Here is a 15033-nt window from a genome sequence, read left to right on the forward strand (position 1 = left end):
TTTGTATGCCCTTATAGAGGTGCTGATATGGAATCTACTTGGGTTCTCTTCTGAAGACTGCTGCCACTCTTTCCTCAGCTTAAACACTTCTAATGGTCATTGATTCTAAACCTCACACCTCTACACTTTCAAATGCACAGTTCAAGTATTGCCTCTCCATCATCCACATGCTCAAAAAGCAGAACAATTCACCAAGCCAGTCAGATACAAAGCCATATCAGGTAAACCAATTATTGTCAAGGTCAGAGTGGATGTCTGAGCAATTCCATGACTACTTAGTTCTAGGGCTGCCCATCTCTTACCCACCTCTGTTTGCATGAAGAATGAATGAGATGAGTTATATGAAAAAAAAGAGGCCACCAAAGTGTACAAGGCTGCCATGGTTGGCCATGCTCAACTACATGCACCTAGTATACACTGGCAGTGCTTAGCACAAGGCAATTGCCTTGCACTTGAGCTTGTACTAGGTGGGATTGGAGCAGAAAGGTTGAATCTGAACAGAGACAGACTGTGTCGTCAGTGGCTCTTCGTGGACTCACTATTCAAGACCTGAATATCATTTAATAGTGGTATTTAGTAGGTGAATATGTGTGATTAGAGGCACTTATTGGCTGTATCAATCAAACTTGAGCTCAGAGAGCTGGAAGCCTGTGAGGTTGACTCACCATACACAATAGACTCATCACATAGTGAGCTCAGATTGTCCACTAGAGGGAGTGGTTGTAGCCAGGTGTCAGTAGCACTAGGGGTGGTGCTCTTGCTTCCAGAAGATAGAACAAAAGTATTAGGAGGGAGAAATTTGAAGAGGTTATTGAGCTGTAGCATGGTGGTGAGAGGAAAGTTTAATGTTGATATGTCCAAACGCTGCTTGAATGACAAGGAAAGAAAGTCATGTGGAAGTCATGTGGAAGTCAAGTTTCATCTGAAAAGTCAAGTGTGCACAGTCAAGTAAAAGTCAATGGATAGTCATGTATAGTAAATAAAGTCTGCTTGAAATCTTGCTCCCAATTTTCAGAGTAATACAGAGTTCATCTAGAAAACCACTCCTTTGTATTGAGCTCTAATTAGTTCTATGCATAATTAAGAATGATTAGGATTAGACATTTTTAGCTTACCCCCCCCCCCCCCTAAACCTGTTCTAATTAGACATAATTCTCCTAAATTAGGAATTATTAGGATTGATTATAACTTGAAATTTCGGAAAAATCATAGTAAATCAAGCATCACAGTTCTCATAGCCTTCTTATAGAGTCATGTCTATTAGAGCACTAATTAAATACCTAAACACAGAATATACCTTATAAGAAACTTGCCTTTTGCCAGAGTTGAACTAACAATCTCATATATACAAGCACCTGGGACAGATGCTCTAAGCCACTAAGCCATAAGGTCTAATATATGAACTTGGTAATCTAAATAAGTAGACATAATATAGGCAACCTCAACATCTCTGATTTTATTCAATATTTATCTTTTCTCTATCCAATAAATAAATAGGACAATAAATACCCAAAAAGTCAGGTCTTTTAGGATTTAGTTTAAACACCAGCTAAGAAGATAATAAACCAATGGAAAATCAATAATACACTTTATATAGGATAAAAATAGATTGTGGCACTTACACAATTTGGACTGAGAATGTGTAAAACTATGATTGAGTGTAATATTCAATGAGACTCTACTAGTATAGACAATGCTACCTGAATTTGCAAATTTGATCAAAAACATGATTATGAATAATCAAGATCCAATAAGAGAGAGGGGTTTTCCAAATAGCCACTAGTGAGGTAGAGGGTGGGGACAAGAGTATATATATGGCATGCCTATATATAAATAAGCACAAGATTGTTGGAGGTGATCTTAATATGCTTAGTGCACATATTTCCTATATGGCAGGCAAATATATTATTCTGATACCATATACCAACATGACTGTCTTTTCCACAGCCTAATAGCTAGAGGAAAACACCAAGTTTGAGCATCTTCTGTATAACAAGGCAATAAACAATATAAATAGTGCTAAAAATTGTAATATCAATAGTGATAATGATTGTTACGAACTGCTCGTTCGATAACCCCAAGAGTAGGAGGTTCTTCCCCAGGTCACTCGTGGAGGATGTGTGGAACGGTGGTCTTGACTGTATGTGTAGCACAGGAGCCAGAGGTGTATTGCGATGCAGCAATGAAGAGTACTGTAGGAAGACAGTACTGAACGAAGATCCCTGTATGTGAAGATACAGGGAAACGAAGAGAATAGACTGAAGAACCTCAGCCTACTCTATGGGCCTTTTATACTACTTTAGGAAATAGGGCGTGAGAATACCGTATATGTATCCGTAGGTATTTCTCTAAGTCGTCTCTCTCATTAACGACTACTCTTGTGCTTCTCCGTTAGTCTCCTTCTGGCCAGGAAAGACTAGGAGCTCAATGCCCAGTGTGTGAGTAGTTTGTAAGGTGGCATTCTATGCCCGTCGCAATATGGCTCGTGATACTCGACCAATGATAAGGTGATCCGTTGGGAGTGGATGACCAAGGTTACTATCTGTACCTTGTTTGTACGCCTCACCTTGTGAGGCCGCTTGATATTTGTGATGATCGTGTCGGTATAGACCGCCGTTAAGGCCCGACAGAACGTGATCATAACAATACCCCCTTTCTACGTCCTATTCGCCTGGTAGGACAGCGCTTTGCGCTTCATCGCCACTCCATATACGGTTTGCTTTCTTGATCCAAAAATTGGTCTCTGGGTGCGACTCCCGGGACATGACTTGGTTTTCTGGGAGGAAGACCGACTTACGTCGTTTGATCCTCTAGGAGTTTTCCATCTCTGTTGAGCTGTTTGTTTGTCGAGTCGTGAGGGTATCCAAACCTCCGCTCTGTAGGATGTTCTTCCTTCACCCCTCGGTTGTTGTGATCTTTCCTGGGTTCTCAAGCTAGGATGTCAGTCCGGTTGGTCTCCGGACAGGTGTCAAGAAAGGCGTATGAATGCGAATGGTGTATGGATGAATAGAAACTCTAGCATGTGGGTTCTGATTCGTGTCATCAGGTTCTTCTTCTTCCTTCTCCGAGGGCCAAACCTCAGTGTTTCCAGGATAGTCGTTATCCTCGTGATTTTTGTTGTTCCTCTTGGCGTTCAGAGGATGGCGTCCACGGGCAAGTAGGTTGATCGCTTTACAAAGGCTTAGGCCTACTTCCCCAGACTACCATCTTAACGTCCCAAGCAGTATTGCCCCCATACGGTGGGCTCATCTCCGGTGAGTTAGTTCGACGTCCAGAGTTTGTTTGATTCACTATGCGTATTGGGTTTGAGGCAAGGATGTGAAGAGAATTAGACTTGAAGGGTGTCGTGAGGAGTAAGGAGGAGTCTGACTCCTTCTCCTGATCGGCCCGTTCGTTTGCACAAATAGACATTAAGACCACAGCTGATATATTTGTCGGGTTGCGAGATATATCCACGATAGCAGTTTAAACGTCTTGCCGGACGTTCCGTAGTTTATCGTCGTTGCGGACGATACCTAGTTTTACGTCGTTGCGGACGACAATAGTTTTACATCGTCTCGGATGTCATTAAGGCGCCCTGCGCTGCCTTGTAGTTTACTTCTAGGTCATTTGCGGACCTTCTTCATCATCAACATGGAATATCTGTGGGGAAAGATGTTTCTGCACGCCGGACCATTCATCGGTTATGTGCATAGGGCCCTAGACCAGACTTTGTCCCGCAGGTTTCTACTGAGGCATGATGGGAACGGTTTATACTATATCAAACCGGATAACTTATAACGTCTCAATATTAGGAGACCGCTCAGTTTAACGCCGTGAGGTAGGTGACTTGCAGTTTAATACCGTGCTTTAGGCGAGCTATCGTCTGACTATGTCCCTCGAGTCACGATAGGCTTTTCCTTCCAAGGATGAAGGTAGTTTACCGTCATTTCGGACGTTGTCGACACATTTTCGTCAAAAATGATGTCGACCAATGATCCCTGTACCAAAAGGGACGAATAGTTTAACGTCATCTCGGACGGTTGATGACCATGGTCTTGGTCAACAACCACAACTCCTATTCGGTAAGGAGCACGTAGTTTAATGTCATTGCGGACGATTGACAGCATGGCGGTCAATCCACAACTCCTATGCGGTAAGGAGCAAATAGTTTTCCGTCATTGCGGACGCATTGGTGTCTAGGGGCATAGACATCAATGACAACCCCTAAGTCCAAGGGGCACTAGTTTAACGTCGTCGCGGACGCGTGGTATCTTGTCAAGATCACCACACACGATCCCTATGCTTGAAGGGACAAGTATTTTAGCGTCGTTTCGGACGCGTGGGGATAACCTTGATTTCCACCATGCACGATCCCTAGAACAAAGGGACGATAGTTTTACATCATTTCGGATGCCCGTAGTTTACCGTCGTTGCGGACGTCGACGCCATTTCCATTGCAAAAATGGCCTCGAACAATCCCTAGGGTTGAGGGACGGTAGTTTAACGTCGTTTCAGACGCGTCGTAGTTTATCGTCATTGCGGACGAATGGACATCTGGTCGAGATATCCATTACAATCCTCATTCTTGAGAGGACAATAGTTTAATGTCATTTGCAGACGTTGTTTCGCCACAAATATTGTGGAAAAACAATGCTTAGTTTAACGTCATCCTGGACGGTTCGTAGTTTATCGTCGTTGCGGATGAGTGGCGGAATAAACTTCTCGGTATGAGTGGCCCGCTCTTGTCGTTCTTCCGCTATGTGGGCCAGACGAGAGTCGCATGACCTAGTCCCTTCCTGCTAGATCTTCGACTTGAGGCACGTGTCCTAGTTGCCTCCTGACTAGGTCTTGGAGCGGAATTTCTTGTACTTCGACTCCAAGACTAGACTGAGCACTCCATGAAGAGATGCTTGCTCTTCCATGTCTCCAGACCCCTTGCTTGGATTTGAACCAAGACGACCCAATATTCTTTTACCGAAAAGCGAGTGAATATTGGAAGCGCTTCGACCTCTTACAGGCAGGGTTCTGCGACGCGGATCCTCCCGAAAAATCCGCGCTTCACCAGAATAAAACCACGCTCCTTGGGTCGATGGTAGTTTTACATTATCTCGGACGAGGATAGTTTTCCGTCGTTTCGGACGAAGACTATTTTAACGTCGTTGCGGACCCTAGTAGTTTATAGTCATTGCGGACCAAGCCTTTGGTAGTTTTACATCGTTCCGGATGTTATTATATGGCCTCGCATTCCTTGTAGGAAGACTTGTGAAGTAGAGGTGGCCTGGGCTCTACATCATCTCATGCGCCAGCTGTAGGATCCCCTAATGCGGAAACGATCCTGTAAAACGGGAGATCCAAAGTGGGACGTCCCAAAACACCAGTCAGACCTTGACTGTGAGGGTTCACTTAATGAGTTATGCATCATAATTTCTTGACTCGGACTTGCAACCGGTTATGTATGGGCACTTTGCTGTACCAAGGCGAAGAGCCGGCTTGTCGACACCTACGAGTAGAGTATATGTCATGTAGAGGGTTCCCTAATGCGGAAAAAACCCTGTAAAACTGAGGATCCAAATGGGACGCTCGATGCATCTGTCAGATTAACTCCTTGACAGCGAGGATGTGAAAGGTTCCGCCGTAGGTCATACGTGGAATTATGCCCGCTGTTGTCCTTGATTCGTACCATTATTTGAACCTAGGACTAATGGTCAGGTACTTCCCCTGCCTTCTTATCTTTTCACAGTTTTAAGACATGCAGGTCCGATAGTTTAGACATCATTCCGGACGTGGGGTAGTTTAACGTCTCTTTCGGACGAGGTCATACAGTTTAACATCTTGAGGGACGAACCTAGTTTTACGTCATTGCGGATGATCGGTAGTTTAAGGTCATTTTGGACCCTCGTGGGGAAGGAGTTCCTCAACTTCCTTACCCCCTTTCTTACCCCACAGTTGATCCTCCCTAGTAATCATAGGGTCCTTGATAGCCATCGCCTCCTTCGTCAGGTCGATAATAGGGGTCGGCATCGTCGTAATTTCCGGGATCATCTAGAGCATCCCATGCATCGAGCTTGTATCGAGTCCAAGAGCGATTTCTTCTAGCCTCCGAATCAGCGCGGCGAGTTCTGCGGCTACTTCGGTTATTCTGTCCCTCGTCTGTACGAAATCGAGTACTAGGAGGAGGCGTTCCAGGCCGGTGTTGAACACTCCCGCCAGTAGTTGTTCCGCGGCGGAGGGTTGCCTGGGTTCCTCGACTCCTTCTTCCCTCGTTTCTTCGATAGACGGGTGGTTCCTCCTCGTCGGTACCCCCATGGGATAAGGGAAAATTTCGTACCCGGTGAGAGGAGGACGTCGTGGGATTGCTATGTGCTGTACGACTTTCCCGTGGCCTTGGTGAAGGGCGTTCCACGACTGTGTGCGGAGTCCTTCTTGGATTTGGTATAGGCGTGGAACGTTCTCCAGGACGTGGTACATTCCAGACGACAACGCGGAAGGGGTCGGTTCTACTTGGTTGGACGGCGCCCAGTTCTCTGGTGAAGAGGAGAGCTGGAAGGAGCTCTCTGTTGACATACTAGGAGAATTCGTCGGGATGGATGAGAAGAGCTCGTAGTCGTCCGTCATTATGTTCGTACCAAGAGGCTGTGTCAGGGTCTGTTTGGAGGGCAAGTCCTCTGATCTGGAGACTGGCACTAGCCAGTCGTCAAGGTATGTCACTATTCTCATTCCCGGGTTGCCCTGCGGCAAAGTTAGCGAGTCGTTGTAGGGCCATGGCTGTGGCCATTTGTATTACCGCGGAGATAGTGCTTCGCTGGAGGAGCGCGTCCTTGTGTCGCTCCAATTCTCCGGAGTGAGGATCTGTACCAAGGGTAGTTCTTCCCATGGGGCGGGGAACCTGTCCACCAGTTGATACTGGCGGAGATGCAGCTCCCTGTATAGCTGGTATCGATTCAGCTTCTCCATGGCTTGGGAGTTGAGCTGCTGTTCTTGCTCGTAGTCCCGAGGGACCTGCAGCTCCAATGCTTGCCGTGATTGTAGCAGGAGGTGGAACTCCCACTGGTACTTCGTCAGAGCCTGGTAAGTTTCTGTCATCAGGGTTTTCATTCCATGATGCATCTCGTGGGGCCCCCTGGGGTGATGGTCGGCGAGTGTTATGATCACGTTCTATCGGGCCTACACGGCGGTCTATGCCGATACGATCATCACAAATATCACGCGGCCTCACAGGTTGAGGCGTACACCAAGGTACAGATATTAACCTTGGTCATCCACTCCCAACGGATCACCTTATCGTTGGTCGAGTATCACGGGCCTATTGTATTAGCGGGCATGGAACGCCGCCTTATAAATTACTCACACACAGGGCATGAACCTCCTAGTCTTTCCTGGCCGGAAGGAGACCAACGGAGAAGCACAAGAGTAGTCGTTATTGAGAGAGACGACTTAGAGAATACCTACAGATACATATTCGGTATTCTCACGCCCTACTTCCCAAAGTAGTATAAAAGGCCCATAGAATAGGCTGACGATCTTCAGTCTATTCTCTTCGTTCACTGTGGTCTTCCTACCACAGCACCTTCGTTCTGGTACTGTCTTCCTACAGTACTTCCTATTGCTACTCTGCAATACACTTCAGGCTCCTGTGCTGCACGTACAGTCGAGACCACCGTTCCACACATCCTCCACGAGTGACCTAGGGAAGAACCTCCTACTCTTGGGGTTACCGACGAGCAGTCGTAACACTAGAATAGACTCTTCTGCCCCTACCTTGCTCGCACTAGCTTGCTGCCACACTCTCTCTCATAACCTTGCTCAGTGGGGACATAGACCCCCATTGAGAAAGCGTTACTGCACACACTCTGGAGCAAGACCTAGGCCAGGAATATCCACCCGGCACTAGACGTATCGATAACCAACTCTGTCACAACAATCGCCCTATCCGGCGCGAAGGGGACTTCTGGGTCTACGAAGACAACAACAGATACGCCCCCCCGAATTACGATAACTGCTCATACCGAAACGGGCGTTATTACTTCACCCTTGAAGACGGAACAGAAGAAGAGGATATTTGGAACGAAACAGAAGCTCAGTGGGAACTAGCCCCACAATACAGGGAACCGGCGCCGGTAATCCCCAAAGACTCGGAGCAAGAGGAAACAACCTCGGAATCAGACTCCGACTCACCAGACCAAACACCGATCAACACCCGAAACGAATCGCTCGCCAACATGTCGGGGCAAGCTTCGACTTCTACAGACCCCCCTTCCGCGACAGTACAACCCGGAAGAGGAAAGGTCAAACTCCCAGACAACTATACAGGCAACCGCATTGAATCCCAGAAATTCATGCTCCAATGCCTCCTTCTTTTCGCAGCAGAATCCGATCGGTACAAGACCGATCAAGACAAAATATCCCTGGTGCTCTCATGCATGAGATATGGCACGGCAGGAGCTTGGGCCGAGAACTTCCTCCTCAAATCAGTAGGAGCGGACCCTCCCACTGATCTAGGAACCTGGAGGGACTTTTTAACAAAGTTCAAGCTCCAATTTAGGGAGACGGGCAAGACAGACAAAGCGCGAAGCGCACTCATGGCCTTCTCCCAAGGACGAATGACGGTTGACGAATACTCCAACCAATTCATTCTCATCGCCGCCGATGCCGACATCTCCGAAAAAGAGCAGGTCCCTTACTTCCAACGCGGGTTAGACCCGCGCGTCATGGACAAAATATACGACAAGGAAGTTCAGCCAAAGGATACGATTCAGGACTGGATCAATACAGCCTGCGAAATAGATGGACGACTTCGAGCCAGAACAGCTCAAAAAGCCATCCTCGCCAACTCCACCTCCTTTCGAAGCGATTATCTGAATCGTTTTCATAACCAAGTCTCTCCCCGCTACAACTCCACAAACGCCCCTCGCAGAATGAACAACCAAGTTGTTGACATGGACATTGACGCAACACGCAAGCGCAATGCCCTTAGCCAAAAGCGGAAATATGATGGCAAGCGAGCCACCTCTTGTTCAAATTGTGGAAAGATAGGACACTCTAGCGCTAACTGCTGGTCGGCCCGTAGAGGCGTTCCACCAGTTCGAGGAAACTCGAAGAGACGCTTGGGTACGACAGGGAGAGGAAACCGCGCGGTCGATCTTGAAGGAGAAGATGACGCATCCGCTATGGGAGACCAAGCGGGAATATATCGAGGAATGGAGACAGAGGATGTTCATCGCAACAACCAGCGGGTACCACAACCTGGTCCTTCGATGGAACGTCCTCACTCTACCCCATCCGGACGACCCCAGACGAACCATGGGCAGCGCGCTATGCTACCTAACGGACGACGGGGAGACGGAGGCGTCAGTCATTCTGCTCGAATCGGAGCAGTACTCGGAGAATTAGGGGAAGATGAAGCAAGAGAAGTAATCTTGGGACACGCGGAGCGTTTTTCCTGACCTCTCCCTCACCAGCGAAGGAGAGAGGTCAAGGACGACCCGAGTTTGATGCCCGCACTTGTATTCGTATCGGAGCAATGAACGACCGTATCATCACCCCCATACGCCTGAACGTGAAAGTATCAAACAGGAGTCAATACGCTGGAGCAAAAGCAACCATCGACTCGGCCTGCGAAGGAGTTATAGTAAACGAAACTTGGGTCAAGAAACATCGTTTCCCCACCTATACACTCAACAACCCCATTCGCGTCCGGAACGTCGATGACACCATTAACAAAGCAGGTCTCATCCGGTCCGCCTTGGATGTGAACCTCACCATTCGGGACATCAGTGGACGAACGCATACTGAGCGCGTCCAGATGTTTATCTCCAATCTAGGGAAAGACGACCTTATCCTGGGAACAGATTGGCTGAAATACCACGATCCCTCCATCGAATGGAGGCGACGTGAAGTGCACTTTGATCGGTGCCCCCAGAAATGCCAGCAACCATATGGGTTCACCAGGGCAAGGGAAGAACCGCCATACAGTAGGCGGTTATCAGACGTGGAGCCACGGCACAAACCACGCATCAATGAGCGCGAAAAACAGCGCCTAGAACATCTCCGAAGACTATCGGAAGATGTAGGACTCCGCGACCATAGCGGAACGTTTGGTGTCCGACTACGAGCATACCTCAAAAGGAAATGGCTCCTAAAGGACATAAGGAAATACGCAGAAGAGAAACGAAAGGCGCAAGACAAGCCATCTCTTTCACCAAACGAGGGAGAACCTGATCTCCCAGACAAACCCTCAGGAAAACAGGCCACCCGGGACCCAGTTATTCGGAAACTGGCCCCCGAACCGTCAGGATTTGCCAGCTTCGACCAAGACCTGGAAGACGAAATCATCGTCACCAATCTAAAGGAAAGAGTTCCCAAGGCGCATCACGAGTTTTTGGACATCTTTAGCGAATGAAAGTCGCAGCGACTCCCAGAACACACTTACTGGGACCATGCCATCGACTTGAAACCAACCTTCAAACCTCAAGTGCCCAAAATCTACGCCCTGAGCCCAGAGAAACACGACGAATTAGGAAAATTCATCAAGGAACATCTGGAGAGAGGAACCATCCGTCGATCCACCTCGCAAACAGCAGCCCCATTTTTCTTTATAGGAAAAAAGGATGGAAAACTACGCCCGGTACAGGACTATCGCCACTTAAATTCGCACACCATCCCGAATGTGTGCCCCCTTCCATTAATCCAGGAACTACTGGATGTGATAAAAGGGGCCATCATTTTTAGCAAATTGGACGTGCGATGGGGATACAACAATATACGCATCAAAGAAGGAGATGAGTGGAAGGCGAGCTTCATCACTCCGTTAGGTTCTTACGAACCCACGGTGATGTTTTTCGGCCTGACCAACTCACCAGCCACCTTCCAAGCTATGATGAACATGATCTTCAGAGAGCTCATCACAGCCCGGAAGATAACCGTATATATGGACGACATCCTCGTCTTCTCCAAAACCATGGCAGAACACGTCAAAATCCTAAACCAGGTTTTCCAAATCCTACGCGACAACGACCTATATTTGAAACCCGAAAAATGCGAGTTTTACAAGGAAAAGCTCCAATACCTGGGATATACAATTTCAAAAGACCATGTCGCCATGGAGGACTCAAAGGTGGACGCAATAAAAGATTGGCCAATCCCACGTACAGTCCGCGACATTCGCTCCTTCCTGGGTCTAGGGAATTTTTACAGGCGCTTTATTGACAAGTTCTCACTCATCGCGCGCCCCCTACATGACCTCACCAAAAAGGATGAGAAATGGAACTGGACCACAAAATGCCAAGAAGCTTTCGAACGATTAAAGAAAGCTTTTATCAGTAAACCTGTCTTGAACTATCCAGATCCCATGCACCCATATCGACTAGTAACGGACGCATCACTAATCGCCTATGGAGCTACCCTTCTACAAGAAGGAAAAGATGGTGACTGGCACCCAGTCGCTTTCCTCTCTGGATCGTTTTCACCAGCAGAGCGGAATTACGACGTTCACGACCGGGAACTCTTGGCTATAATCAAAGCGTTGGAACATTGGAATCATTACCTCGAAGGCGCACGACACCCCTTCGAGATTTGGACAGATCATAAAAACCTGGAACACTTCCAAACGGCGCGAGACCTATCACGACGACACGCCCGTTGGAGCCTTTATTTGAGCAGATTCGACTTTACACTCAGCTATAAAGCAGGAGCGACAAATCACTCTGATGCTCTGTCCAGGTGTCCAGATCTAAGTGAGGGGGTAGAATCTGACAACAAATCTCAAATTTTACTCCCGGCCAAGCTTTTCAACAAATCCGACGAAACATTGGTAGAACCGTCCCCGACACGGCATATAAAATCCACGGAAATTGCCTCTTCAAACCTCATCTCCCTCATCCGACACTCGAAATCGGAACATGACGCCTTAACAAGAGTAGCTCTTGCGAAACTCTTACGAGTAGGACCACAAGGGATGAGAGGATTATTGGGACATTGGACATATGAGGACGGAATCACCAGACGCAACGGCCACATATGCGTCCCCAAAGATGACGTCATCCGAAGACTTATCGTCAAAACACACCATGATGCACCCGCGGTAGGACACCCGGGTAGAGCAAAAACATTGGAAATGGTGCAACGACACTACTGGTGGCAAAACATGACAAAATTCGTCCATGAATACGTGGATGGATGCGCCATATGCCAATCTACGAAGAATTTGACACACAGGACACACCCACCTATCCACCCTCTGGAAACCACCAACGTTCCCTGGCGATTCATCTCGACGGATTTCGTCACGGACCTACCCGAAAGCAAAGGTTTCGACTCAATTAATGTGGTAGTGGATCAAGGTCTGTCAAAAGGCATAGTCATCACCCCATGCAAGAAAACAATCACGGCAGAAGAAACAACCGTGCTTTTCCAAAATAACGTTTTCAATCGACATGGACTGCCGACCAAAATAGTGTCCGATCGGGGCCCTCAATTCGCGGCCAAATTCACCCGAGAACTCTGGAAACGGCTAGGAATCACCGCCGCTCTCAGCACGGCGTATCATCCCCAAACAGATGGAGAAACGGAACGGGTAAACCAGGAGATCGAACAATTCCTGAGAACGTTCTGCAACTACCATCAAGACAATTGGGTAGACCTTCTGCCGTTCGCCGAATTCTCACATAACACACGGAAGCACTCGGCCACCGGAAAATCCCCTTTCGAAGTGCTATACGGTTTCAATCCTCCCTATTCAGCTGACACGGCACTGGAGACAAAGGTACCTGCGATAGCTGAACGCATTAAGACGATCATAGAAGTTCAGGAAGAAGCCGCGGCTAGCTTACAAATAGCCAGCAACTACGCCAAAGACCGGGATCTTCACAGGAAACTTCCCCAGTGGAAAGAAGGAGACCAAGTATGGCTAGAAGGAACCCACATTCGAACAACCCATCCTAAGTTCAAACTCGCCCCTAGGCGATATGGCCCTTTCAAGATACTGGGAAAAGTGGGAACCCTGGCGTACAAACTCCAAATTCCTCCGCAATGGAAGATTCACCCGGTATTCCACGCCGCAGTGCTCACTAAATATAGAGAAACCGAAGCCCACGGAGAAAACTTCGCGCGACCAATACCGGAAGTATTGAACGATGAAGAGCATTATGAAGTGGAAATGATCGTGGATTCAAAACGGCAAGGACGGGGAACCAAATACTTGGTCAAATGGATGGGATATCCCGAATCAGACAACACCTGGGAGCCCTACACTCTCCTAAAGGGAACGGCGGAAGAAGCCATGAAAGATTTCCATGACCAATACCCTGACAAACCTCGTCCGGGAACAGCCTGAGAGGAGAGACAAAAGATTATAAAAGGAGCGACAAGAGGACTCCAACAAGAACATCTTCTCACCTTCTTTCCCTCTCAAACACTTTCCCCCATTCGAATGCTCCTCCACGACGACCACGATGCTTCGTCTCCATCCAGAAACTCCTCCCCCGATGTCGTCCTTATGGTCGCCAATCCAGATGTCGAACGAGTGGAAAGAGGAACAAGTCCTCACCGACCAGATGTTGGACGAATTGATAGAGGAACAAGTCCTCAACAACCAGGATCTACCGGGGTCCTCCTCACCCCTCATACCAACAACTTCTCCGACGACGACGCCGAAGACTATGCCAAGTTCAAGGAAAGGGAAAGAACCCGAAGACCCTCACCGGAGAGGGCCTCACGAGATGCACCACGGCATGAAGGTTCTGATGACCGAAACCAGTCGAGCCTTGGCCCATTACCAGTGGGAGTTCCACCTCCTAGTGAAGGCACGCGTCCTAGTGGAGTTTCAGGTCCCTCGGGATTTCGAGCAAGAACGGCAGCTCAACTCCCAGGCCATGGAGAAGCTGAACCAATACCAGTTCTATCAGAAACTGCACCTCCGCCAGTACCAACTAGTGGACCGATTCCCAGCTCCATGGGAGGACCTACCCCTCGTACAGATCCTCACACCGGAGAACTGGAGCGACACGCGGACGCGCTCCTCCAGCGGAACACCATCTCCGCGGTAATACAAATGGCCACAGCCATGGCCCTCCAAAGACTTGCTAACTTCTCGGCAGGACAACCCGGGAATGAACATAGCGACGTACCTCGACGACTGGCTAGTGCCAGTCTCCAGATCAGGACGCTTGCCCTCCAAACCGACCCGGACACAGCCTCCTGGTACGCCCATAATGACGGGCGACCCCGAGCCCTCCTCATCCACCCTGACGAGTTCTCCCAATATGTCAACCGAGAGCTCCTTCCAGCTCTCCTCTTCGGAGGAGAACTGGGAAACGTCCAACCAAGCAGAACCGACCCTTTCCGAGTTGTCACTTGGAACGTACCACGTCCCGGAGAACATCCCACGCCTGTATCAAATCCAAGAAGGGTTCCGCGTACGGTCGTGGAGCGCCCTCCACCGAGACAACGAGAGGTTCCTACAGCGCATAGCCATACCGCGACTCCCCCCTCTCACCGGATACGAGGTTTTCCCTTATCCCAAGGAAATACCGACGAGGAGGAACCGCCCGTCTATCGAAGAAATGAGGGAAGGCGGAGTCGGGGAAACCAGGCAACCCTCGGACGCGGAACAACTGCTGGCCGGAGTATTCGACACCGGCCTGGATCGCCTCCTCCTAGTGCTCGATTTCGTACGAACGAAAGAGAGGATAACCGAAGTAGCCGCAGAACTCGCCGCGCTGATTCGGAGGCTCGAAGAAATAGCTCTTGGACTAGATCCGAGCTCGATGCATGGGATGCTCTAGACGATCCAGGAAATTACGACGACGCTGACCCCTACTACCGACCTGACGAAGGGGGCGGGGATTATCAAGGACCCTTCGATTATTAAACGGACTAATAACAGGGCATAGGAAGAAGAAAGGGGGTAAGGAAGTTGAGGAACTCCTTTCCCCTGACACAAAAACATCCGAAACGATGTAAAACTACAATCGTCCGCAACGACGTAAAACTAGGATCGTCCCTCAAGACGTTAAACTGTACGACCTCATCCGAAAGAGACGTTAAACTACCCCG

At 48.6% G+C, this 15033-nt stretch overlaps 5 protein-coding genes across 5 annotated transcripts; 3 read left to right on the forward strand and 2 right to left on the reverse strand.

The window, feature by feature from the left end:
* Nucleotides 1–594: 594 nt before the first annotated feature.
* On the reverse strand, nucleotides 595–825 carry HETIRDRAFT_322917 (uncharacterized protein; the record flags this gene model as incomplete). Its single annotated transcript, XM_009550399.1, has 1 exon — nucleotides 595–825. The coding sequence occupies one exon, from the start codon at nucleotides 823–825 to the stop codon at nucleotides 595–597; it is 231 nt and encodes a 76-aa protein (XP_009548694.1).
* A 5113-nt stretch (nucleotides 826–5938) lies between these two features.
* On the reverse strand, nucleotides 5939–7065 carry HETIRDRAFT_103325 (uncharacterized protein; the record flags this gene model as incomplete). The annotated part of the gene is made up of 4 exons (XM_009550400.1): nucleotides 5939–6046; nucleotides 6112–6711; nucleotides 6767–6784; nucleotides 6838–7065. The coding sequence occupies 4 exons, from the start codon at nucleotides 7063–7065 to the stop codon at nucleotides 5939–5941; spliced, it is 954 nt and encodes a 317-aa protein (XP_009548695.1).
* A 1136-nt stretch (nucleotides 7066–8201) lies between these two features.
* Nucleotides 8202–9425, forward strand: HETIRDRAFT_321432 (uncharacterized protein; the record flags this gene model as incomplete). Its single annotated transcript, XM_009550401.1, has 1 exon — nucleotides 8202–9425. One exon carries the CDS (start codon nucleotides 8202–8204, stop codon nucleotides 9423–9425), a length of 1224 nt encoding a protein of 407 aa, XP_009548696.1.
* Nucleotides 9426–9502: 77 nt separating this feature from the next.
* Nucleotides 9503–9868, forward strand: HETIRDRAFT_49544 (uncharacterized protein; the record flags this gene model as incomplete). Its single annotated transcript, XM_009549659.1, has 1 exon — nucleotides 9503–9868. A coding segment is annotated over one exon (366 nt), but the record flags the coding sequence as incomplete, so codon positions are not given.
* A 3540-nt stretch (nucleotides 9869–13408) lies between these two features.
* HETIRDRAFT_321458 (uncharacterized protein) lies at nucleotides 13409–14848 on the forward strand (the record flags this gene model as incomplete). The annotated part of the gene is made up of 1 exon (XM_009550402.1): nucleotides 13409–14848. The coding sequence occupies one exon, from the start codon at nucleotides 13409–13411 to the stop codon at nucleotides 14846–14848; it is 1440 nt and encodes a 479-aa protein (XP_009548697.1).
* Between the last annotated feature and the right edge of the window lie 185 nt (nucleotides 14849–15033).

Source organism: Heterobasidion irregulare (genome assembly GCF_000320585.1).
Source record: "Heterobasidion irregulare TC 32-1 unplaced genomic scaffold scaffold_07, whole genome shotgun sequence".
NCBI classification, from domain to species: Eukaryota; Fungi; Basidiomycota; class Agaricomycetes; order Russulales; family Bondarzewiaceae; genus Heterobasidion; species Heterobasidion irregulare.